The following is a 25,626-nucleotide window of genomic DNA, read 5'->3' as shown; positions in this document are numbered from 1 at the left end:
AACTTTCTTTGGTTTTCGGATGGTGGGTAGATACAACTTTCTCTATATGATTAACATAAAGGATATTTCTAATAGCTTCATTCTTCTTCTCCAATTTTGATTGGTAAGGAGCATGAGCCTCTAACTCGGCCTTCATAATGTGAATAATTTCAGCAACCTCTTTAAGCTTGTTTTTTTTGTCATTTTTAAGACATCAAAATATAATCCAAAGATGTTTGTGCATCATAACTAATCCTTGCCACTTCACCATTAGGGTCCCATTGTAACGCCCCCAAATCCACTCATTGCATATAACACATATCTCATACATAGAATACATGTTTTCTCCACATAGGTCCATAATACAAAAGTCTTTAATGTGAATTACACAACTCAAAAATTCCAAAAGTACATGCTTCTTGTATTTAGTCTTCAAAACATGGCTAATCAAGCTCTTCCTATTTCAAAACACATAAGGAGGTAATTCATATAATGTTTTTTCGCTTATTCTCATTACGTACACACATATTTTTGAAAACACAAAATGAGGGTTAGACATGAATGTCTAGTGAGGTTCCCTTTTTATGTAGTGCAGGGTGAAGATCACCAAAACATATATTTCAAATAATCCATAGGTAACAAACTCTGAATCATAATCCATTTCAGTCCATCGGGCCTCTAGTTCCAAACACCACACTTAGAATTATTTTACTAAACATGACCAGAGCCCCTCTGGTTCCTCGGCGAGAGCCTCTGGTTGTACTAACCAGAGCTTCTGGTTCCTATAAAATTTCTTAAATGTTCTTTAACTAAGTTTCCAATCCAATGAAATAACCTTTTTCATCAAAAGAATAGTGATACAGAGTTCTTACTCGACCAGAGCCTCTGGTTGTACTGACAAGAGCTTCTGGTTCAAAAGTTATGATCAACCAGAGCCCTCTGGTTCAACGTATAAGTCGACCAGAGCCCCTCTGGTCTGTCATTTGTTATAAAATACCAAGTATAAAATTCATTTTTCTTAAAAACTGCTTAAAATATAATTTTGACAGAAAAGTTCTTATCAATAGATACAGAGCCTCTGGTCCACTTAGTATGTTTAGTAAAAATTTGCATATTCATCAAATTCATAACAAGAACCATCTGGTTCAATAGTGAGGACCAACCAAAGCCCTCTGGTTCCTCATAAATGTACAATTTGTTCCAAAATACTTTATGCCAAAATCAATGACCACAAGCCACATTTTTCCGGTAACCATAACATCAATACTACTATTTTCAATAAGAACAACATCTTTGAATCCTCAAATCACCAAGAAGAGAGAACTCCAATCAGTTGTAATCTTATTAGATATAATAGCAAGAGTTATACCATGCACACACACACAACGACCGTCCTTATTACTTTCATCAATCCCTTGTTTATAGCAATAGCTATCCATCACACACAACGACCATCCTTATTTCTCCTGAAATTCATATGAACTATTTCATCCAATGACAGGCTGCAGACCTTTCTGTCAGAATGAACCTCGTTCATAGTTTTAACCAAAATCTATAGACTATTTCATCCAATGACGGAACAAAGTCACATATGTCAGAGTGAACCTCGTCTATAGTTTTAACCAAATCATATTCTCAACACAGGTTTATATTCAAACCTTTCAATCCATAAGAACAATCTGTTCTTCATATGATTTCTCAATCGTCTGTTTTTTCTTAATCCTCAAAAACAGAATACCAAATCCAAACTGTTCCTTCAAACACAGTTCCTGCTCAACCTTTTTCAAAACATGTTTAAGCTTTTCAATTCATAAAACAGTTTCTTTAAAAAAACCGTTTAAAATGTTCTACTGGATTCTTTTAAATTTAAACCCATCAATATTCCATAATTTATAGAATCAAACAGTAGATAAAACTCACAATTTATAATCGACGGCAGTTTAAAACTCACCTTAAAATAACAGATTCTGCAGATTATCACACAGCAAATCACAGAATCTTTAAACAGCAATATTCTTCAAGAATATTTTTCAAGAACTCCTCCAATAACATTTTCACCGCCTTTAAATTTCTCTTGTATATTTTGTAAAATAGTGAACTGATAAGGTCCTTACCTTATCCTCTTTCTTTTGTACTTAGGATGAGGCGGTGATGAATATCTTTCAATATAAAATCATTAGGCTGTGGAAAGATAATGTTTTATAATCAACCTTTCTTAACCATGAAGGTTTGGATTATAATAATATTCACACATATTATTTTATCATATAACCGCCTATAAAATTTCCACATGCATGCATAATATCAAATTACCACACATGTGCACATAATTCATGCATTTATCTTTAAGATAACATGCATGCTATCGCATAATTCACATAATAAACACATAAATTTACCTCAACCCAGGTTTGCAGAAAACCCAATTATAACACCCATTATCTCCAAGAAATTTGCCTAAGATTAAAACTTATCAAGACTCTTCTTCAATGCCGACATGTATACTTCTCTGGTATCTCACTAAAATCCTCATTCGTTAGGACTTTGAAAACATGATGACATAAAGTTCCATGATAAACAAGATGATTGCAATCACATTCGAATGTCGAATTTGATTGGTTCCAAACAACCTACAACAAAGCATGAATAAGAAAAAAAAAAGTTATGTTGATAAATAATTATGAAAATGCATATATTCATAATTGTTTTTACCTTGAACTGCTTTTTTTTTTTATCACATTTATTGTCATTTTAAAAATTGTATACACTTGGCATCCATCCTTTTCAACAACATTCTGATTAGCACACGACTAAGCTGCTTTATTAATCTCCTTTTGAACATCCAAAAATATGGACCGAGTATAGACTTGATATGCATGTTTCTCAATCTTCTTGGGAGTGCACATATGAGGGATAATTGTCTTTGTCATGTGGTCAAGATTACGTTGAGAATTTCTTTGCTTTGCACTGCATTTTCAAATGAAAGCATGAATGTTACAAAGTTGTTATCATAATGAGTAAATTTGTTAAAAAAAAAAGGAATTTATGCTCTTCGGTCTTGATGTAGTTTTCATCAATGCACAAAACGGGATTGACTTGAAATAAGCAGGAGCCCACCATTGACGAATACAAAACATGTATGAAAAGCATTTGCTCTTCTTAAGTTTGAACAAAAAAAAAATCCAAGATAATCACTTATTTTCAAACTCTTCAGGCTCCAAATGAGCATTCCAAACAAGTTTATTAAAGCGTTAGTTGAAATCTGTCTTCTTGTACGTTAGGATTAAAATAGTCCTAAATATTATAAAGTTCTATAAAGTTCTTTTACTTGTATTGTATAGTAATATCTTTGTAAATAGGCTAAGGGCATATGAGCTTATCTTGTAAATGTCTCCTATAAATAGGTGACATGGGACTAGAATTGCTAGTTGTTTAATTCTTGTATTCTTCAATGAGAGTCGTGTGAAGTGATTTGAGAGCATTGTAATTTTCTATTTCATGAATGAGACAAATCGGCCGGTTTATCAAGTTGATGTTCATCTTTAATCTCTTAATTTCATATATATTCTTGATTTGTTGTTAGATCTGGGATCCACATTGTGTATGGTAGTGCTAACCTACAAAATTGTCATATATAAATAATGATTTATAATTCATATATTAAATTTGTATGTGAACATATAACTATTTAATAGATGACTGTTGATTATATATCTATAATTCATATGTGAACATAATACTAACCTTGTTTGGAACTTTGGCCATGATATGCCACATACATAATTTGTGACATGACTTGGTAAACACCTTTGGAATAGCTTGTTTTATGGACAAGCACTGATCTGTTAAAACCAAACTAGGTTACTTCCCACAATGAGATTTCAAAAACGCTTCAAGAAGCCACTTAAAATTATCAAGAAATTCATCAGACAACAATGCAACACCAACTATAACGGATTTTTTTTATGATTATCAATAGTAGTAAATGGAACAAAAACCATCCTATACCTACAAAACATAAAAACAATATAGAAACATACAAATCAAACACATAAATCATGTAAAAACAATGAATTTAATAGTTAATAAACTTACTGGTTCGTACGACATGTAGCATCAACTGAAATAACATCTCCAAACTCTTGGTAATTGAGCTTAGCAATTTCATCAGCCCAAAATGATCCACGTAAGTGATTATCCTGGCGACTATACTCAAAAGAAAATTGTGGCTCATCTATTGATCTATCCTCTAACATACCAAGAACCATATCACGATCACCATCACCAACAAGCGCATTCATATCTCTCCTAAAATTCTTATAATCAGCAACAGTGCATCCATAAACATCAAAACCACCTTTCAACGACATATGCAACTTATGCGCCTTTGTTGCTCCAATATTACAAGTTGCGGCATTGTGGATAAAAATATGATCAGTTACAGACAACTGCTTTCCTTTTCAAGACATATTTATGTCATTTTCATCAATAAGCAATAATTGTGTTTCTCATCAAAATAATAAAGCTCATACAACGATCTTAAAGGTACAAAACGTAATCTAATGCATGCTCTACAACTTGTCCTCTTCACACCTGACTTACGGTATCTTATACTTTCAATACTTTCAGGAAACGGTATTAGAACTCTTTTTTGGTGGTTCACCTTCTTTACTACACACAACATATTTTATCTTCACAATACCATATTACCCAGTAACAGTTATGGAAAGTCTAACATCAAAGCCACATTTCTCAGCATAATGTTAATACATTGAAATAGCTTTCCACCATGAATGAAAAAAGCTATTTGTTCTGGCCTCAAATCCAAATCTACAGTTTGGATCCAAAACTTTGAACCATTGGGAGCTAAAATGACATTATGAACAGAAGATTCATATATCAAAGATTCATTTGGACCTATTACAAGAAAGAATATTGACATGTCATAATAAATCTAATTATAGTTTAAATATTATATCACATGCGAATCAAAGAAATATAATAACACGTAATTCTAAAACTATGAATCTTCATATATGAACTTAATTCACATATGAGATCCTACAACTAGGATAAAGAAATTCTAACATACATAATCTATATAAATACTTCAAATATTTTACTAATTCAGATAAGAATACCTTATAACAATTCAAATTCAATTGTGAACTAGTATTATAATGAACAAAATTTGTTCTCTAGATGAACCAATTCATATATAAATCTATTTTGAATTCTTATAAACAGAAGTTGTTCAATACTTTTATTTCTACCAATTCACATATGAATCTAATCTGGCAATTCAAAATCAATTATGAAGTAAAAGTTGTAATAAACAAATTAATATTGTTGAAGTGAAATTGATCATATATGAATCTATCATGAACAAAATACCTTGTGTTTCAAAATTAAGTTATGAATCTATCATGAACAAAATATCTTCTGTTTCAAAATTAAGTCAAATTTGATTATGAACTAAAACAATTATAATGAACAAAAGATGTTACATTTTATAAAACTAAAACACAAATCTTCAAAATTAATTACTTCAAATCAACATAATTACGTAAGCCTAACTTCAAAACAATTACAAAACGATATCATGAAAAATTAAGACATCATCCTAAATCCAAACCCTAAACCTTAAATCCTAAACCCTAAACCCAAACCCTAAACCTTAAATCCTAAACCCAAACCCTAAACCTTAAATCCTAAACTCTATTCATCAATCACGTCCTCTTCGTTCGAGAATTCAATATTATCATCAAAATCGACTTCTTGATCAAGGATTCAATAAAAAAAATGGAAGTTTTGATCGATGAAGAATCAGTAAAATTATCATTTTTCACAACTTAGAATTGTGATATAGCAAAGAAGAAAAACGAGATATAGTTGCATGAATATGGATTTGATTCCGTAATAATAACAAATTGAGAGAAGAGTAAATGATGTTGGAATCGATCTGCTTAATTCTAATTTTGAAAAGATTTGATTGATTCTAATCATTGGTTGCTAATTACCATATTACCCTCCAATTAAATTTTTTTTATCATTTGACCTAATGGCTAGACTCACTTCTTTACTTCTCAAATATATAACACTTCTCAAAATAACATAAGGCTATACATACATATCAATATATATATATATATATATATATAATGAGAGAGAGAGGCAGGATCAAACGAGAACAATATCTATTTAAAAGAACATGAAAATGGGTAAATCACGTGCAAGATCACATGTGATTTTACATGAATGGTCAAAAAAGTGTTCAAACAACTTGTGGCTGCGTCTTTAGGTCGTCGGGCAAGGTTGCCTGAATCACATGTGATTTTGTATATGATGTTAGTGTAAAATCACATGTGATTCGCCCATTTTCGTGTTCTTTTAAATAGGAACCGTTCTCATTTGATCCTCCCTCTCTCTCAATATATATATATATATATAGGGTCGGGTTCTCATGAGACCAACTAGTTTTCATGAGACCGTGAGACCACAAAATAACACTGAATTTTCATAGTAAAACACTGTGAAGGTACAAAAAAGCATCGAACCTCACTATAAACACTGTGAAGGTTAACATTATAATATCTTGTTGTGAAGGTTTAGTGTTATTTAGGTGGTCTCATGGGTCTCATGAAAATAGGTTGGTCTCCTATTATACCATGCCTATATATATATGTGTGTGTGTGTGTGTGTGTGTGTGTGTATGTATGTGTGTGTGTGTTGAGAAAGGTTCATTTGGGTAAATATTGGAGAAGTAAAGAAGTGATCCCTAGCCCTTCATCTGGTCAACATTTGTGGCTTTAACCGTGAAGCACGGATAATTTCTCGCATGAGTATGAAGAAGATAGAGGGGTAGTTTCTTAACTTTTACAAATAGGCGGCAGACGGGTTCATATGTGAACCAATGTGATACACATATGAACTATATGTTCATATGTGAAATCGTTAATTAGTTCATATGCGAATCACACGAGTTCATATGTGAAACATAAGGGTTCATATGTGAATTAGTTAATTAATCCATATGTAAATCACACGGGTTCATATGTGAGTCAGTTAAAATAGTTTATATGTGAGTTACACGAGTTCACATATGAACATATAGTTCATATGTAAATCACATAGGTTCATAAAAAAGGGGAAAATACAAAAATAAACCCAATGGATTTTAGTGTTTGGAATGATTAAGTCCTTGGACAATTTTTCAGAACAAATAAGTCCTTAGACGTTTCCAAAACTTGTTAAATAACTCCTTGGACATTATAAAATATGTTAAATAAATCCTTATCACTAAAAACATTTAACCTCCAACCTAGACATCAGGTAAAGTTACAGATTAAAAAAAACCTAAAACTAACGTGTTATCGTTCTCACTCCAGTCCCACGCTCAGCCCTCTCCCCCTCATCGCTACCCTCTCCCCCTCGTCACTACACTACTGCATTCCGGTCAGCCCCGTCGCCTTCGCAACTGTCCACAATATAGCCTGCTGTCATCACTACCACCCTCAGCGCAACCCAGTCACCGTCGTCAGCTGTGTGGTCAAAACATGTGTGGTTCGATTTTCCGGTGTGGTTCAATTTTTTTCCGGCTTCATTCAATTTTCCTAACAGGTATTGTTCGTACCATTAGGTAGTATTTAAAGTTTCTCTTAAACTATGTATCAATGGTAAAAAAAAATTGCAATGGTATTCACTGATGGGTTCATTAAGAGCACCTCCAAAGGAGGCGCCCGAAGACGTGAGATATACCCAATTATATTTGTTTTAACCTTCAACCCAGTTATAATGTCTTAGGATTTTACTCTTTTGACCAATATGGCGTTTCCCAATCCTAGATTTTGATTTTTGAATAATGTTAGAAGAATAATTTTATTCAAGTAAACTTCATAGGTTACTTTGTCATTTTTAGACAATTTTTGTTATTTTTGTTTGCAAGACTTTCAATATAATCTATGATATGAATAATGAACTTTTATATATCAAATATTATAGAAAGTTCCCAGTGATTAATTGTGATAATTTTATTGCTTACACTCATATATCAAGTATTGTAGCAAGTCTCAAGTGAGTGTTTATGATGAATTTTTTGTTACACTTTTTTACAGAATGGCATCCGATTGTAGTGATGATTGTAGTGATGATCCTACTTATGCTATAAGCGATTATTCAAGAGAATATATGTCAGATTCTTTATCCTTGGACCTTGAAGATGAGAATGATGTACTTAAATAATATAATTGATGATCAGTTTCTAAACAAGCTTTGTATTGTAAATACAATTGAAAATGTTTAGTTTAATGTGGATGAAAATGATGATAAGGTTGGATATAATGCTATACAAAAAGGTTTCCAATACCCGATACATGATCCTAATATTCCTTGGAAGCTGATGAATCCCAGGTTTGGTGAGAGGTATGAGAATCCTAGTTAATTAAAGTAGTGTTTGACTAACTATGCGGTTGCAAACAGCTACGAACTAGAATATGTGAAAAATAATTCAGAGAGACTACTTGTTAGATGTGGAAAAGGCCAAAAAGATCACACATGACCGTTTAGACTATAGGCATCTCAGATGCAATAAGAAAAAACGTTTCAAATTAAAAGCATTAATTGTAAGCACATATGTAGTAGAGACTATCGTTTTGGATCCCTAGTGACACCAAATTGAATTGCAAAGCATTATGTTAGAGAACTCATCGAAAGACCATTCATAAAAATCAAGGATATGCAAGATGATATTTTGAAGAAGTTTATGGTCAAAGTTAGCAAGGGCCAATGCATCTGTGCCAAGTCCAAGGCACATCTTGAAATTGAAGGTTCTTTAACATAATACTATAAAAATATTTAGGATTATAGGCATGAAATTAGGAGGTCCAATCCAGGATCTATAGTTAAGATGGACGTAAATTTAACAGCTGATGGAAGCAATGAATTTAAGATATGCTATGTATGCTTCAAAACAATAAGAGATGGGTGGATTAGTGAATGTAGGAAGGTTATAGGACTAGATGGTTGTTTTTTAAAGGGGGTGTGCAAAGGAGAGTTAATATGGGCTATTGGTCGAGACAGAAATAATCAGATTTATCCTATAGGTATGTATATCCAAACTATGTTTGTTATATTACTGTCAAGTGTTATTATTTGTTTAACCACTTACAATGTTGAATGTTTATGTAGCTTGAGTTGTATTAGATGTGGAGTACAAAGAGAATTAGAAGTGGTTTATTGAACTATTAATAGAAGATATTGGTGCTATCAAAGGAGCAAGGCTTACCATCATGTCTGATCAACACAAGGTATGCATTTTCTTAATATTAACAAGTGTATGCTTTACGTCACTGTACAAGTTTATTCACTATCATATCTTTATGCAACAGGGCATTGTTGAAGTTGTAAAGGAGTTGGCACCATATGCAAAGCATAGACAATGTGCAAGACACATATATGCTAATTTTCGTAAAAGGTTTAATGGTGTTGAGTACAAAAACATTTTTTTGGGCAACAGTTACATCCACTTTTGAAGCAGATTTCATGTCACACATGGAAAAGTTTAAGATACTAAATATTGATACATATAATCACTTGATGGAAAGAGACCCTAATACATGGTGTAGGGCATTTTTTCAACCCGGTAGAGCTTGTGAAACTGTAGAAAATTGGATTTGTGAGTCATTTAATTCAATAATTGTTAATGCAAGAAGAAAATCTATAATCACAATATTAGAGGAGATAAGGATATTTGTTATGCAGAGGCGCTACAGAACATTAGGCAAAGCACAAGAATGATAATCAGTTGTTTGTTCGGTCATAAGGAAAAAGTTAAGGAAATGACTAGAAAATCACACGTATGCATATCTATTATGGTAATTTTATTATGTATGTTTGTCTATGATGGTAATATAATTGTAACACCCCAACTTCACATTTGCATATAAACATATATTTCCACATATCAAGAAATATAACTTTACACATTCGGTCCCAAATATACACAAAAGCCGTAATATAAAAGTAGCTACCAAATTTTTTCATTTATTTTAGTACAAGACTTGTATTTATAACAGACAACAATCAAGTCCAAAAGATAACACAGCTTCCCAATCTCCCATGCAAGCAAATATAATTTATTCACAACTTTTTTTGCCCTTTATCGTCTGATTGTACCTGACCTGTGACGCACATTTTGAGATACAAATGAGCTAGTTAGAAATCCCTTTTTAGTGTCATTACAGAGTGAAAATCACCAAAACGTCTTTTTATGAAAAATCCATTATCAAAGATCTCAAAAAATATGACTTACTTTAACAAACCTTCATTTATCGCATCATGAAGATGAGATAACTCTATTTTATCGCATTGAACAACATGATAAACAATTTTTCACGTCAGACTCATAATACATCAACTTGTAGCATTTAACATATAAATGAGTATATTTTTTCGCATCCAACTAATGTGATAAACATACTTGTCGCATCATAAGGATGCGATAAACCAACTCATCGCATCAAGCACATGCGATAACCAACTTTTGTTGCACCATATTGATGTCATAACAGTAACTCGTCGCACCATACTAATGTGATAAACCCAAATATGTCGTATCTTATTGATGCGATATTCTCATTTCATCGCATCATATTGATGCGATATAACCAACTCATCGCATCCCTCTAATGCGATAACAACCCATGACCAAAAGATCATCATTTCCAGAAATTGATTATGTCTCCCTTATACCAATATACCTAGCTCCTTATTATGTCACACTTAATAAATAAATTTACCTAACTCCAGATTATGCCACCCTTATTACTCAAAATATACTCATCTCCTGATTATGCCACCCTTATTACAAATAGATGATAATAACGTAACAAAATCCAAAATTATGTTAAATACTGGCCTATAATCATTTTCTAATATCAAGTATGAAACCATACGGTTTCTTTGCTAAAAGCAATCAAATGGTATATTTAAAATAAAACTTACCTTATAAATCACAAAGAAATGAAATAATGAAACAGCAACAAGTTTCAGTTAAGAATCACAAAACTAGTTTGTTCTTCCTTCTTCATTTTTTATAGTTTGCTTTGAACCAGAGACCCTTCCCAATTTTCTTATTCTTATTCTTTCTAAAACAAGGAATAATAATGGCACATAATCACATATAAACTCTTTTAAAAAGAGTAAGGTGGTGCCAAATGGGATATTTGAATCAACTTTCCAAAACAACCCCTCAACGACTTATCAAAAGTAACCCTTAAACTTTCCAAAAATATAACTCGGATATCATATTATCCTCCTCTCAAAAGAATTTTATCCTTGAATTCAATCAATTGAATATAAGAGGATATTTTGTTCTCATATCGGATTCCAGCTTCTAGGTAGCCTCTTGCCCCTTATGAAATCGCCACTATATCTTCAACAGACTAATCTATTTACTTCTCAACACTTTAGTTTTATGGTTGGTGACAGCTTCTGCGGTTTCCACAAACCTTAACTTTTCATCAATTTGAATTTCAGGTAAGGTTATGGCCATATTCAAATCAGCCAAACACTTCCACAAATTCGGAGATAGAAAGTGTTATGAATAGTGTTGAGCTCCTCTGGTAATTCTAGCTGATACGCTACTTCACCAATTCGTTTATTAATTTTGAACGGCCCAATGTACCTTGGACTCAGTTTACCTCTTTTCCAAAACGCACAATACCTTTCCATGACGAAACTTTCAGCATCACAAAATCTCCCACCAAAAATTCAATCGGCTTTCGACGCTTGTCGGCATAACTCTTTTGTCGCTCCTGAGCTATCTTTATTCTTTCCCAAATTCGATCTATTTTTTCAGTCGTTATCTGCACAATCTCTAGACCATCCAATTATTTCTCCCCCACCTCATTCCAGCATAATGGCGTTCGACATTTTCTACCACACAAAACTTCATAAGATGTCGCTTGAATGTTGGAGTGATAACTGTTATTGTAGGCAAATTCAATCAATGGTAGATGATTCTCCCATGAAGCCCCAAAGTCAATGATAGATGTTCGCAACATATCTTCGAGTGTTTGAATCGTTCATTCACTTTGCCCTTCAGTATGTGGGTGATATGTCGTACTTAACCAAATCTAAGATCCCACAGCCTTCTGAAAGCTTTCCCATAATTTTGAGGTAAATCGGTTGTCTCTATTTGAAATGATTGATAAGGGAGTACCATGACGAGTCACAATCTCATCGATGTAAATCCTGGCAAGTCTTTCCAATGGATAAGTACCTTTGATTGGTAGAAAGTGCACAAACTTTGTTAGACGATCCACAATAATCCAAATAGCATCATATCCTTTTGGAGTTTGCGGTAGTCTCATTACAAAATCCATTGTGACATGTTCCCATTTCCACATAGGAATTTCTAAATATTGAAAATTCCCATATGGTCGTTGATGTTCAATTTTTACCTGTAGACACGTAAAATATCGTTCTATGTATCGTGCAATATCCTTTTTCAACCCCGATCACTAGTAGAATGGTTTCAAATCTCTATACATTTTATTAGTACCTAGGTGAATTGATATTGAGATTTGTGACTTTCATCCAAAATTATATCACGGTCGTTTTCGAAACAAGGCACACAAAATCTATCTTTGAAACATAGAATTCCACGATCATTCTTTACCATGTTCATTAACATTCCTCTGATTCTTTCTTCCTTTAAGTTTCCTTCTTTAATTAATTCATTATGACATCTCAGGATCTCATCAAAAAATTTAGGGATTAGATTAGTTCGTAATGCAATAGCTTTGATTGTTCCACTCTTTTCTTTTCTATTGAGTGCGTCAGCCATCACATTCGCCTTCCCAGGGTGATAAAGAATTTCACAGTCATAATCATTCACCAGTTCAATCCATCGTCTTTGCCTCATATTTAGCTATTTCTGAATAAACAAATGTTGAAGACTTTTATGATCTATATAAATTTGACATTTAGTCTCCAACAGATAATGTCTCCAAATATTTAGGGCAAAAATGATTGTTGCAAGTTCCATATCATGAGTGAGGTATTGTTTTTTGTGATCCTTTAATTATTTGGAAGAATAAGCAATAACCTTTCCTCGTTGCATCAGAAAACAACCGAGACCCAACTTTGAGGCATCTCTATAAACTATAAAATCTTCTAACCCTTTGGGTAAAGACAATATTGGAGCGCTATACAACTTATCTTTCAATAGTTGTAAGGTTTTCACTTGATCTTCTCCCCACTCATACTTTGCACTCTTTCTTTTCAATTTGGTCAGTGGTGCCGTGATACGTGAGAAATCTTGTATAAATTTTCGATAATACCCAGCTAAACCGAGAAAACTTCCGATTTCTATTGGTCTTCATGGTGTCTCCCATTTTTCAATAGCTTCAATCTTTTTAGGATCAACTTTAAAATTGTATCTGAAACTATATGACCCAAGACTTGAACTTCTCTCAACCAATATTCACATTTCGACAATACAAAGTTTCCTTCTTCAAAAGTTCAAGAATTAAACGAGATGCTTGGCATGTTCTGCCTTTGACCGAGAGTAGATAAGAATGTCATTGATAAAAACAATAACATGACTGTAAAGCAGTTTTGACTAGATCTTCATCCTGAACTTTAAATTGATGATATCATGACCGTAAATCAATATTAGAGAAATAACTTGCCCCGACTAACTAATCAAACAAATCATCGATTCTGGGTAAAGGATATTTATTATTTATTGTCAGATTGTTCAATTCCCGGTAATCAATACACATTCGCATCGACTCATCTTTCTTCTTTACAAATAACACTGGAGCACCCTAGGGAAATGTGCTAGATCTGATGAAGCCTTTATCTAGCAATTCTTTCAAATGTGTCATTACTCTGATGGTACCAGACGATACGGTGCTCTAGCTACCGGTCTCATTCCCGGTATTAAATCAATTCGGAATTCAACTGACCGATTAGAAGGTAAACTGAACAATTCATCTGGAAATACTTCTGGATACTCACAAACGACTAGAACAGATTATTGTTTACCTATATCTTTCTTAGAATCAATCACATAGGCCATGAAACTTTGACATCCTTTTTTAATACATTTTCGAGCTTTTAAATCAAAAATCAGGCTTGTGTGATGATCCCTCCGGTCATCATAAGTCATAATTGGTCCCTTACTTGGCATATTAATATGGATCATCTTCTTGTTGCATACAATATGTAACACCCCATTCTACACATTGCATGTAACATATACTTCATATAAAAGAAATACATGTTTATACACCACATTGGGCCCTTAGTACAATAATCTATCCGTACAAAATACATGGTCCAAAATTTAGAATACAATTCTTGCACTAATCCAGTTTCATCTATCAAAACTATCAGCCAATCTTCATGCAGATAAACGTATAGGGAAATTATTATATTTTCCCTTTTCCCTTACCTTCAGCACATCCTGCAATACATGTTTAAAATCATAAAACAAGGGTTAGACCGAAAGGTCTAGTGAGTTACCCTATTTATGTCATTGCAGGGTGTTAATCACCAAAACTTTATGTAAAACAACTTTTCATATATATAACAAATATATGAACAAGTAAGGGCATGGTACTAACACCTTTTTACTTTTCAAGCCAAATTTCCATGCTTGCAAATAATATATCAACTCTAAACAGGTTTACATTAACCAAATTAACATAGTGCCACTTTTAAACCTTTTCTATTCAAACAAGGTTTATACAAAGTTTCACGCCAAACTTGTTATCTCCTTCTCTATAACATTCAAACTATGATTTCCAATAAGAACTCTGATCCTAAATCTTTAAGTCACAAAGAAATAAAGATTCTAGACCATGGTAATCTTAAAGGATATGATAGTAGAAGTTATGTTATATAACACACACATAAAAATGTCACCCTTATATCCAAATGTACACCTCTCCTTGATATGTCACCCTTATCCCATGGTACACCTCTCCTTGATATGCCACCCTTATCCCATGGTACAGCTCTCCTTCATATGTCACCCTTATCTCCTCATCAAAACATTTTACAAAAACAATTCCATATAGAATAGACCGCATTCAATGGAATTATTATTATTAGTTCAAAATCATCTTTTTCAAAATTCCCCATTTATATATAAAAATAACAATTATATATAAATCATGAACAAGTCAAAATGCAAATCCAAACAAAATAGACTTGGCCGAACTTCATCTTCGGTTAAGTCTTGGCCGGTTTACCAAATCTGGACAACAAATCGTCCAAGGCTTGTCTGATTTACCATTAATCCGGTCAACATAGACTTTGTCTAATTTCAGACTTAGGTTAAAACTTTATAATCTTGTCCGGATAACAAATATGGACATCACTATGCATAATCGTCCGATTTAAATAAACCGGTTACCTTTAATCGTATTCATAGTTCTCCGATTAAAAGTGTAACAAAAAGTTGAAGTTCATAAATCGCTCAATCATTAAACCGGTTAAGACATATCCGGTTTAATGTCTAATCTGTTGAACTCTTGACCGATTTATACTTAAACCGTTTACTTCTTGTCCGGTTTAAGACTATCCGCTCAATACCTCAGGCGGTTTAGCCTTAACCCGCTCACACCTTGACCGGTTAAGTTTTTAAGATTTTCCCACCCTTTGTCCGGTTTAACATAAACCACTCAACACTTAACCAAGTAAAGCTTAAAATCAGTTGCAAAACTTTTAAAGCATAATTCGATATACCAACCAAGAAGTTCAAAACATTTTAACCATTCACCTTGTGAATTTCTTTTAGAAATCAGGTGAATCTTCCTTCAAAATAAGCAATCCGGTCGACCTTTCTTCTTCAATCGCACACATAATTCTAATTTTGGCAAGAAGAATGCAAAATGAAGGTTAATCATCCTTTTATACCCTTTCCTTAATGGAAGGTCGGCTAACTACAGCCTTTACCCAAAAGTATTTTAACATATATATAAAAATATCATTTATGTATGTAAACCCATGTATTCATACATATATATCATGCATTCATATATATATATATATATATCATATGCATCCCACACATACATTTCATGCATACGTACCCATAATCATGCATACCTTCACATACTAGCATGATCAAATATATCAATTTATCATGCTATCACGTAAATATTTAGCAAATAATAATCACGTATTGATTACCTCAGGTGATAACCAGGATCTGGTTATCACACAATACTTGCCTGATTTTCTGACAATCAATCCATACCCACAACTACATCAAATTTTCTTATTGGCATATGGAAATAATAGAATTGGTATAGTACACCCCTCAGTCTCTATTTGACAATCATTATACACCTTGGTAACAGAAATTTGACTATCATTAGCAATATCAACTACTAATGCGCAGTCTAGTGGTACAGATTTCAAATATAAACATCTAGCAAATAATGGTGATACAAAAGAATAATTTGCACCAGAATCAATAGCACTTTAGCATATACGGAGTTTATAATAAACATACCCGTTACCACATCAGAGACTTTCTTCGCTTCCCTTCTTGACATCTAGAAGGATCACCCTTTTGCCAATCTCGGATTCACTTCTTCTGATACCAATACCCCCACAGCTACTTTGAGTGTTACCACCAAAATTTGATCTTGGATTCTTTAATTGAGGCAGTTTGTTTAAATGTGGTTTGGAGAATCACACTTAGGGTTGTGCAAAACCCGATCTAACCCGAATTACCTAAAAAACTTGATCGAAAAAACCCGAACCAAACCAATCTATATGAACCGAACCAACCCGAGGTCCTAAATCTGAAAATTATATCGAGTTAGTCGGATTGGTTACATGATCCAAAACCCGAACCCGTCTGAAACCCGAAGAAAACAAATAGACTATTTCTTTGGGATTCAATCGAACGACTATGCTCTCTCTTCTCTGCTTTTTTCGATCGAATGTGCTCTCTCCTTTCCGCCTCACTCGACTTTCTCGAATCTCTGCCTCTCTGGATTCAATCAACTACAGGCTAAGTCAAGAAATTCTATTTGCACTTGTAAGAACTCAAGTCTCCTTTCGATTATAGGCTTTCATGGTTTTTTTTTTACTTTTCTTACTTGTAAGCTACCAGTCACTGCCATTTTGCATTATTATTTTGGTGTTCATGTATGATGTACCTAATTCTTTTAGAATCATATAGAACACTCATGGTTTTGCATATGTTGAGTTGGGGGTAATACTAGTATATTTAACCACCAACTACAATTCTTGTGGTTTATTATCTATGGGACAACAACAATAAGATTCTGAATTGTAGCAGGATTGAATCAGTTTAGAAATTACACCTCACCTTCAGTGAGATTCAAACCTTTAATGCATTTTCCTGGTTCACTTTTTTCCTCTTCCTTGTTGAGTTGTTGGTGGGGACTATAGATGGGGTGTTTTACCTAGATAATATATTACTTGCATAATGGTCTAGAATTATGTTTCAAATATTAATAATGAGCATAAGTATTGGATTATTATGTTGTCTATCACCTGATTTTATGGTTTAGGAACTTGGGGTAGGCTAAAAATGAGCCACAATCAAAATTATGTAGAGAGATTTCTTACTTAGGGATCCCGTACATGAATAGCATCCTAATCAAAGGAATGGGAAATTTTCTGCGAGTTGAGAAAAGTCAATTGATGAGGACTAGTTCAGAAAAGATTAATTTAATCATTGCTTAATCTTTTAAAATACTTACTTCAATGATTAGTTGCTAATTCTAGTGGTGGATGATGCTACACTCCTAAGTGGTTGATTAAGCGGCCCACACAGTCAAACATAATATATTATATCTTAATTCTTGAATGAATCTAGTTAGAAGGCCAAGTTAAAACAATCCCCTATTAAATGTTAGCATGGTGGCTCAAAATGCAGGCACTTTAGTCACTTAGTTCATCCCAGTTAGTATCACATAATGGTTTATGGCTTATCCCAGTTGTAACTTTAAATTGCTCGTGTACAGGCCCGGCCCTGGGCACGTGCAGCCCGTGCGGCCGCACAGGGCATCAAAGCCCAAAGGGGCATCAAATTTGTATATGGACCATAGTATTAGTTTTCATTTTTGGGCCTTTTAACCCTTTGGATTTAAAAATTAAAAACTTGGGCTTTAAAACTTTAATTGTAAACAAGCTCAAACCCAAGATTGAATTGGAGCCCCTCAATCCTCCTTTCACAACATGATTGACATTTGACGGTACACAGCCTTGTGCTTGCGGCTTGCTGTTCGCCTGTTCCTGTTCCTGTTCGCGTTCGATTATTTTGACTTTTCAGAACGAGTGAGTAGTGACGATGTTTCGATTCCAGAGGCATAGCCGCAGGGGATTAGGGGCAACGGTAAGGTAAGGGCATTAGGGCAACGGTAACTTCTCTAACGAGCAAGGCAAGAGCAACGCAACGGCTGTGACGCTGTGTCCATGGCCTTGAATCGAGGAGTCGACGCGACCGACGATTGGCTACTGCCGAGTGCCGATTGCCATCTAATCGAGGACGAGGACAGGTCCGAGTGCCGACTGTCGACTGCCATCTGCTCGAGAGTGGTAACTAGTAACAGTAAGTCTCCTGCTCTCCACACTCCACTATATATATATAGGTATACAGTATACTCGAGAGTCTTACACTCACTGTCCCACATTCTATGATTCTAAGTTTCTAACACTGTAACACATTAGATGTTTGAGCAATGAGCATATGTACCAGATTGGCAGATTGTTTGATTTAATGATTAAATATTAATGATTGGTTTCTCAAATCTCAATCCTTCAATTCATTCTTCAAATTTGAAATCTAGATAGTAGATATAGTCATACAGTTAATTGGAGGCTTGGATTTTGGAAATTGGAAGCCCGAAGTTGCCAAGTTGGAACTGTTGAACGAGTCTGGATTGGAAGCAGGGCCAAGTCTTCAAGTCTTCAAGAACGAGTCTTCAAGATGGAAAGGAAGCACGCACTTAATCCAGGTTCTATCGTTCTATGCTTGTTGCTTGACTATTGCTTAGGTATTCGTTGCTTGATTTTCATAAGATATTAGACATGTTTCCTAGATCACAACCATCAGGTGCATAAAATAGAAAAAGAAAGAAAAGACAACAAGAAATTGCCTAATTTTTTCAGGGATCGTTAAATCGATATTTTGTTAGGCATGAAAATATGTCTGAAAATCCCATTGAAAATGTGCCTGAAAATCCCATTGGAAATGCTTCTGAAAATCCCACTGAAAATGTTTTTGAAAATCCCACTGAGAATGTTTCTGAAAATCCCACTGAAAATGTTTATGAAAATCCCAATGATTTTGTTGAAAATATTGAAAATATGTGAACTAATGAAGTTGGGGACGATGAAAATCCATGTAATGATGAAGTTACTTTAAATATTTTTGATCCAAGGGTTTGGGATGATTTAGATTCAAAAATGAAAGATTTGCTTGCTGAAAAAGGGACTATAAGGGAAACCAACATCAACTTTCCAAATGATAAAGTAGGTAGACACTTTTCTTGTGAACATTATGTTCGTAAATTACGAAATGGTGATTCTTATGATAGAAAATGGTTGGTTTATTCAAAAGAGTTGGATAAAGTTTTTTGTTTTTGTTGTAAGATATTCAAAACTGCTTGGTCTAAAAGTCAATTAGCTACCGAAGGGATAAATGATCGGAGGCATTTAGGTGAAACATTAAGTTTGCATGAAAATAGTTCTGAGCATATGATTAACTTGAGAACTTGGACTGAGTTGCAAGTGAGATTGAATAAAAATCAAACAATTGATAAATAATTACAAGAATTGATTAAGAAAGATACAGATAATTGGAAAGAAGTTTTGATTAGAATAACTGTTGTTGTGAAGTGTCTAGCAAAATATAATTTGGCTTTTCGTGGATCAAATGTAAAAATTTATCAAAATTCTAATGGGAATTTTTTAGGTATACTTCAAATGATTGCGGAGTTTGATCCCGTCAAGAAACAACATTTTCGGCTAATTAATGACAAAGAAACTCATTATCATTATCTTAGCCATACAATTCAAAATGAACTGATTCAATTGTTGGCATCTGAAGTTAAGAGTGTGATTATTAAAAAAATCAAAGAGGCAAAGTATTTTTCCGTAATTCTTGATTGCACTCCTGATGCAAGTCACAAGGAACAAATGACTTTGATTATAAGATGTGTTGACATGTCGTGTGCTCCCATAAGTGTAGAAGAGTTCTTCTTAGAATTTTTTGTTGTAGAGGATACATCTGGTTTAGGTCTCTTCACTGTGTTACAAGATGTTTTAAAATCTCTAGATTTAGACATTAATTGTGTGCGAGGACAAGGTTATGATAATGGATCTAATATGAAAGGAAAACACCAAGGTGTTCAAAAAAGATTGCTTGATGTAAATCCTAAAGCATTTTATATGACATGTGGTTGCCATAGTCTTAACTTAGTTTTGTGTGATATGGCAAATTCTTGTCATAAAGCAAAAACTTTTTTTGGAACATGTCAAACAATATACAATGTGTTTGCTAATTCTACCAAGCGATGGAATGTTTTACTTGAGTTTATTGATGATTTGACTTTGAAATCTTTGTCTACTACCCGTTGGGAAAGTCATATAGAAAGTGTTAAAGCTATAAAAAGTCAATTTGCTCAAATAAAGGAAGCTTTGTTGAAATTATCTCAAGTTAGCGATGATGGAAAATTATGTAGAGATGCTGAATCTTTGGTAAATGGTGAACTTTCAAGTTTTGAATTTATTGTCAGTTTGGTTATTTGGCATGAAATTTTGTATAAAATCAATTTAGTTAGCAAAAAGTTACAATCTAAAGATATGCTACTTGATATTGCGGTAAAAAATTTAGAGGTATTGGTTTGTTATTTTGAGAAGTATAGGGAGACTGGACTTACTTCTGCCATTATTGAAGCTAAACATATTGCAAATGAAATTGGAATTGAGCCTGAATTTCCGATAAAACGTTCTTATTTTAGAAAAAAAACAGTTTGATGAGATTCCAAATACGGAAAGAGAACAACAATATGCTCAAGAAACATTTAGAACTGATTATTTTCTTGTTTTGGTTGATATGACTTTATCTCAATTGAAGACTAGATTTGAGCAAATGAAAATTTTTGAATCGATTTTTAGTTTCTTGTTTGATGGGTCGAGGTTGGTTCATTTATATGATGAAGAATTGAAAAACTCTTGTAGAATCTTGAAGTTGCATTAACAAATTATGATGATTGTGATATTGATGGGAAATATTTGTTTATGGAATTGCAAATTTTACAGGAAATGTTACCGTCAAAAGCATATAAAGGAGAAAAGCCATGGACATCAATTGAGATTTTGGAGTTTGCAAAGAAGATGGATATGTTTCCAAATGTGTTGCTTTCATATAGGATTTTGTTGACTGTACCCGTCATGGTAGCATCTGGTGAAAGAAGTTTTTCAAAGCTAAAGTTACTGAAGTCATATTTGCGGTCTACCATGAGTCAAGAAAGGCTAAACGGGTTAGCAATTTTAAGTATTAAAAGTAAATTTTTAGCGAATGTTGAATATGAAAAAATAATTGATATGTTTTGTGATAACTGGATCCTGGTTATCACCCGAGGTAACTAATACGTGACTATTTGTTAAATGATTACATGACAGCATGATAAATTATTATAATTGATCATGTGGGAATGTGTGTGTTATGCATGGGAAATGTATACATAAAATATATTTGCATGCATGATTATGTATACATGAAGCAGTATGTATGCATGGGTTTTGCTTTTGGGGTTGGGTAAGCATGTGAGCATAGCCGCCTTCCTATTTTGGGAAGGGTATAAATAGGGGGTGAAGCCTACATTTCTTCTGCTTGCCATTTTCTAAGAATTAATGAGTGATTTAAAGAAAAGTAGAGAGAGATCATCCGGATTGCTTGTATTGCTTGGAATTTGAAGTTGGGTTCAATCTTGTTTCTAAAGATTGTAAAAGGTGAGTGGTTAAATGCTTCCAAAATGCTTTAAATTATATGTTTTATTGAGTTTTGAGTTTATTTAAGTGTTGTACGGATTAAGAATAAGCCGGACCAAGGTTGTGCGGTTTAAGGCATAAACCGGTCAAGGGTCGAGCGATATATGTATATAAACCGGATAAGTGTCAAGCGGATTGGACCTAAACCGGATAAGTGTTAAGCGATTTAGTCTTAAACCGGGCAAGGGTTGAGCTACTCAAGTCATAAACCGGATAAGGCATGGGCGATTTATAAATAAACCGCCTGGTGGGTTGACCGTGAGCGATTTATGAATATTGAAATTATGTTGAATATTTTGAACGGAGAAGTATGAATACGATCATGTGATAACCGGGTTAATTTAAATCGGTTAATGGGGGCATAGTGTTGTCCGGATTTGTTATCTGTACAAAAGTGTTAGAATCTTTTTCTAAATATTTAATCGGACAAGCCTTGGGCGATGTGTTGTCCGGATTTGGTAATCCGGCCAAGACTTGACCGGAGATGAAGTCTGACCAAGTCTATTTTGACCGGATTTGCATTTTGACTTGTTCATGATTTATATATAATTGTTTTTATATATAAATGGGGGAATTTTGAAAAAGATAATTTTGAACTATTAATAATCCCATTGACTACGGTCTATTCTATATGAAATTGTTTTTGTAAAATATTTTGATGAAAAAATAAAGGTGGCATATCAAGGAGATGTGTACCATGGGATAAGGGTGGCATATCAAGGAGAGAGGTGTACCATGGGATAAAGGTGACATAACAAGGAGAGGTGTACATTTGGATATAAGGGTGGCAATTATATGTATGTTATATAATATAACTCTTACTATCATATTCTTTAAGATTACTATGGTTTGGAATCTTTTTTCTTTGTGACTTAAAGATTTAGAATCAGGGTTCTTATTGGAAATCATAGTCTGAATGTTATAGAGAAAGGGATAATAGATTTGGCCTGAAACTTGGAATAAACCTTGTTTGAGTGGAAAAAGATTTAAAAGTGGTATTATGTTATTTGGTTAAAATAAACCTGTCTGGATTTGATGTATTATTTACAAGCAAAAATTATTGGCTTGAAAGGTGAAAGGTATTGATATTGTRTTCTCACTTGTTCATATATTTGTTATATATATGAAAAGTTGTTTTATATAAAGGTTTTGGTGATTATCACCCTGCAATGATATAAATAGGGTAACTCACTAGACCTTTCGGTTTAACCCTCGTTTTGTGATTTTTTTAAATATGTATTGCAGGAAGTGCTGAGGGTAAAGGGAAGGGAAAAATGTAACAACTTCCATATATGTTTATCTGCATGAAGATTTATTAACAGCATGTATAGTTTTGTTAGATAGATCTGGTTTAGTGCAAGAATTGTATTTTGAAATTTTTGGACCATGTATTTGATAATGGTAGATTCTTGTACTAAGGGACCAATGTGTTATGCAAACATGTATTTCTTATTTATAAAGTATATGTTACATGAGTTATGTGGAATGGGGCGTTACATGTTTGCTTCAAGAAATGCACAAAGACATCGTTTTAGGAGATATACTTATATTTGGGGTTTTGGTTTTTATGCCCCCCTTTGTATTTTTCATTTTAATGAAATCGTATCTTTTGTCGTAAAATTGTATGTTTTGTCGTTTCATTTGCTTAAGAAAAAGGCATAGGGGCTTATTTTAGCATTTTCGCATAGGGCATCAAAAACCTCAAGAACGGCCCTGCTTGTGTATCTTCCAATGTAACATATCCTCTTCGTAAGATTCACCTTCTATTACTTGGGTGACAATAAGCCAAGAGAAGTTTATCGTCTACCCCTCCCTACCTCTATATATATATATATATATATATATATACTTGACTTGTGCTAAAACTATAATTACACATCTGCTTTATCTCAAATATCCTCAACTAGCTCCTTCCCATGATATTAATTTATCGTTTAATTTGTATGCACCAAATTAATTCCATATGAATAAAGAGCATTGAGTTTCAGAGACATCAACAATTATACAATCTTCATATGTATTTATATATAGCATAATAAATGAAACCCACAATATTATTATTAATTATATAATGTTAATGTTATGGAACACTCATTCTTCATGTTAACTTGTTAAGTATTATATTGTTTAGAATTATAGATGGAAAAAAAGTTAGCATTCTCAGTCTGGAAGTAAGGGTCATCAACAACCTCCTTTACAATCTAATCCTACCGTAACTCAATCTGTTCCGGAAAGTACAAGGAAACGAAAAACGTTAGAATCCAAATCTCAAGTATAGGACCATTTTGAGAAGATTTTAAACGATGATGGGGTAGTCATTAAAGGTAAGTATTTATATTGTTCAAAAGTATATGTAGTCGAGGCTAAAAAGCATGGTACTTCATTTTTAAATAGCCAAATGTGCGCTTGTCTAAAGAATCCACATGCTAAGGAAACGAAACAGTCCATTCTTGCATTTCAATCTAGAAAATCTGATAATAGTGATGGTGTTTTGACATCTTGGTTTTTTAACCAAGAGGTTGTTCAAAAGATGTTAGCTAAAATGATTATAATGGATGAACTTCCATTTAGGTTTGTTAAAGGGAGGGGTTTTATTAGATTTAAAATCCCTTCTAAATAGAAAATTAATTGGTTTATATTTAGTATTTACTTTAAAGAGAAGACGAATCTTAAGAAATTGTTTAATTCAAGCACGCAGCGTATAGTTTGACTACCGATACTTGGACATCTGTTGAAAGAATCAATTATATGTGTGTCACTGCACATTTTATTGATGATGAGTGGAAACTAAACAAAAAAGTCATCTCATTTGTGCCTATACATTCACATAAAGGGGAAAATATAGCTAAGCCATAGAGAGTTGTTTGCTTGATTGGGGAGTAAAAAATATTTTCACTATAACAGTTGATAACGCATCAAGCAATGGTATTGTCGTTGGGTTCATGAAAAAGAAGGTGGTGAATTGGGGTGGTTCTTCTACTAAGGCCAAGTATATACATAAGAGACGCATTGCTCATATTCTAAACTTGGATGTACAAGATGGATTGAAATTAATAGATACATCAGTTAAGAAGATTAAGGATTGCATTAGGTGGGTAAGGGGTTCACCATCTAGGTTGAAGAAATTTAGAGAACTTGCATAATTACTTGAAGTGGAAGAGAAAAATGTTCCAACCAGATAGAACTCCACCTATATGATGTTTCGAACCGCAATAGCTTACAGACAAGTTTTTGAAACATATGATAGTAGTGACACCACGTTGACTTTGGAATTAGGTAATCTGGTACCTTCGTATCTTGATTGGTTATCTGTTGACAGCTTGGTGATTTTTTTGAAGACATTTTATGAGATGACAATCATAATTTCTGGCTCACTTTATGTCACCTCAAATTCTTTCTTATCCGAGATTTCATATTTGAGTTGCATTTTTGCCGATATGTTACAATCTAAGTCAAAAGTTAAAGAGGTATGTTTATCTTCCTTTATTTTTAAATTTTAAATCAACTTCAAATTTAATATTTACTTATATTTGGTTTTTGATTTATGAACAGGAAATGGGTGGTAAAATGAAAGAGAAGTTTAGTAAATATTGA

General features: G+C 33.4%; 1 protein-coding gene across 1 annotated transcript; it reads left to right on the top strand.

Moving 5' to 3' along the window:
- Nucleotides 1–18,450: 18,450 nt before the first annotated feature.
- On the top strand, nucleotides 18,451–25,626 carry LOC112516156 (zinc finger MYM-type protein 1-like). Its single transcript, XM_025123178.1, has 5 exons — nucleotides 18,451–18,586; nucleotides 19,952–20,859; nucleotides 21,301–21,521; nucleotides 25,352–25,499; nucleotides 25,585–25,626. Exons 1-5 carry the CDS (start codon nucleotides 18,451–18,453, stop codon nucleotides 25,624–25,626), a joined length of 1,455 nt encoding a protein of 484 aa, XP_024978946.1.

Source organism: Cynara cardunculus (assembly GCF_001531365.2).
Source record: "Cynara cardunculus var. scolymus isolate 2C chromosome LG 8, CcrdV1, whole genome shotgun sequence".
Lineage (NCBI taxonomy): Eukaryota > Viridiplantae > Streptophyta > Magnoliopsida > Asterales > Asteraceae > Cynara > Cynara cardunculus.
This window is presented reverse-complemented; position numbering and strand designations above follow the sequence as displayed.

Excerpts from the sequence above, each read along its gene's own strand:
- LOC112516156 (XM_025123178.1), top strand. The coding sequence starts at position 18,451 with ATGGCCTTGAATCGAGGAGTCGACGCGACCGACGATTGGCTACTGCCG. Across the intron at positions 18,587-19,951 it reads GAGAGTGGTAACTAGTAACA|GTATACTTCAAATGATTGCG; the intron begins GTAAGTCTCCTG and ends GGAATTTTTTAG. Across the intron at positions 20,860-21,300 it reads ATATGCTACTTGATATTGCG|GAAATGTTACCGTCAAAAGC; the intron begins GTAAAAAATTTA and ends CAAATTTTACAG.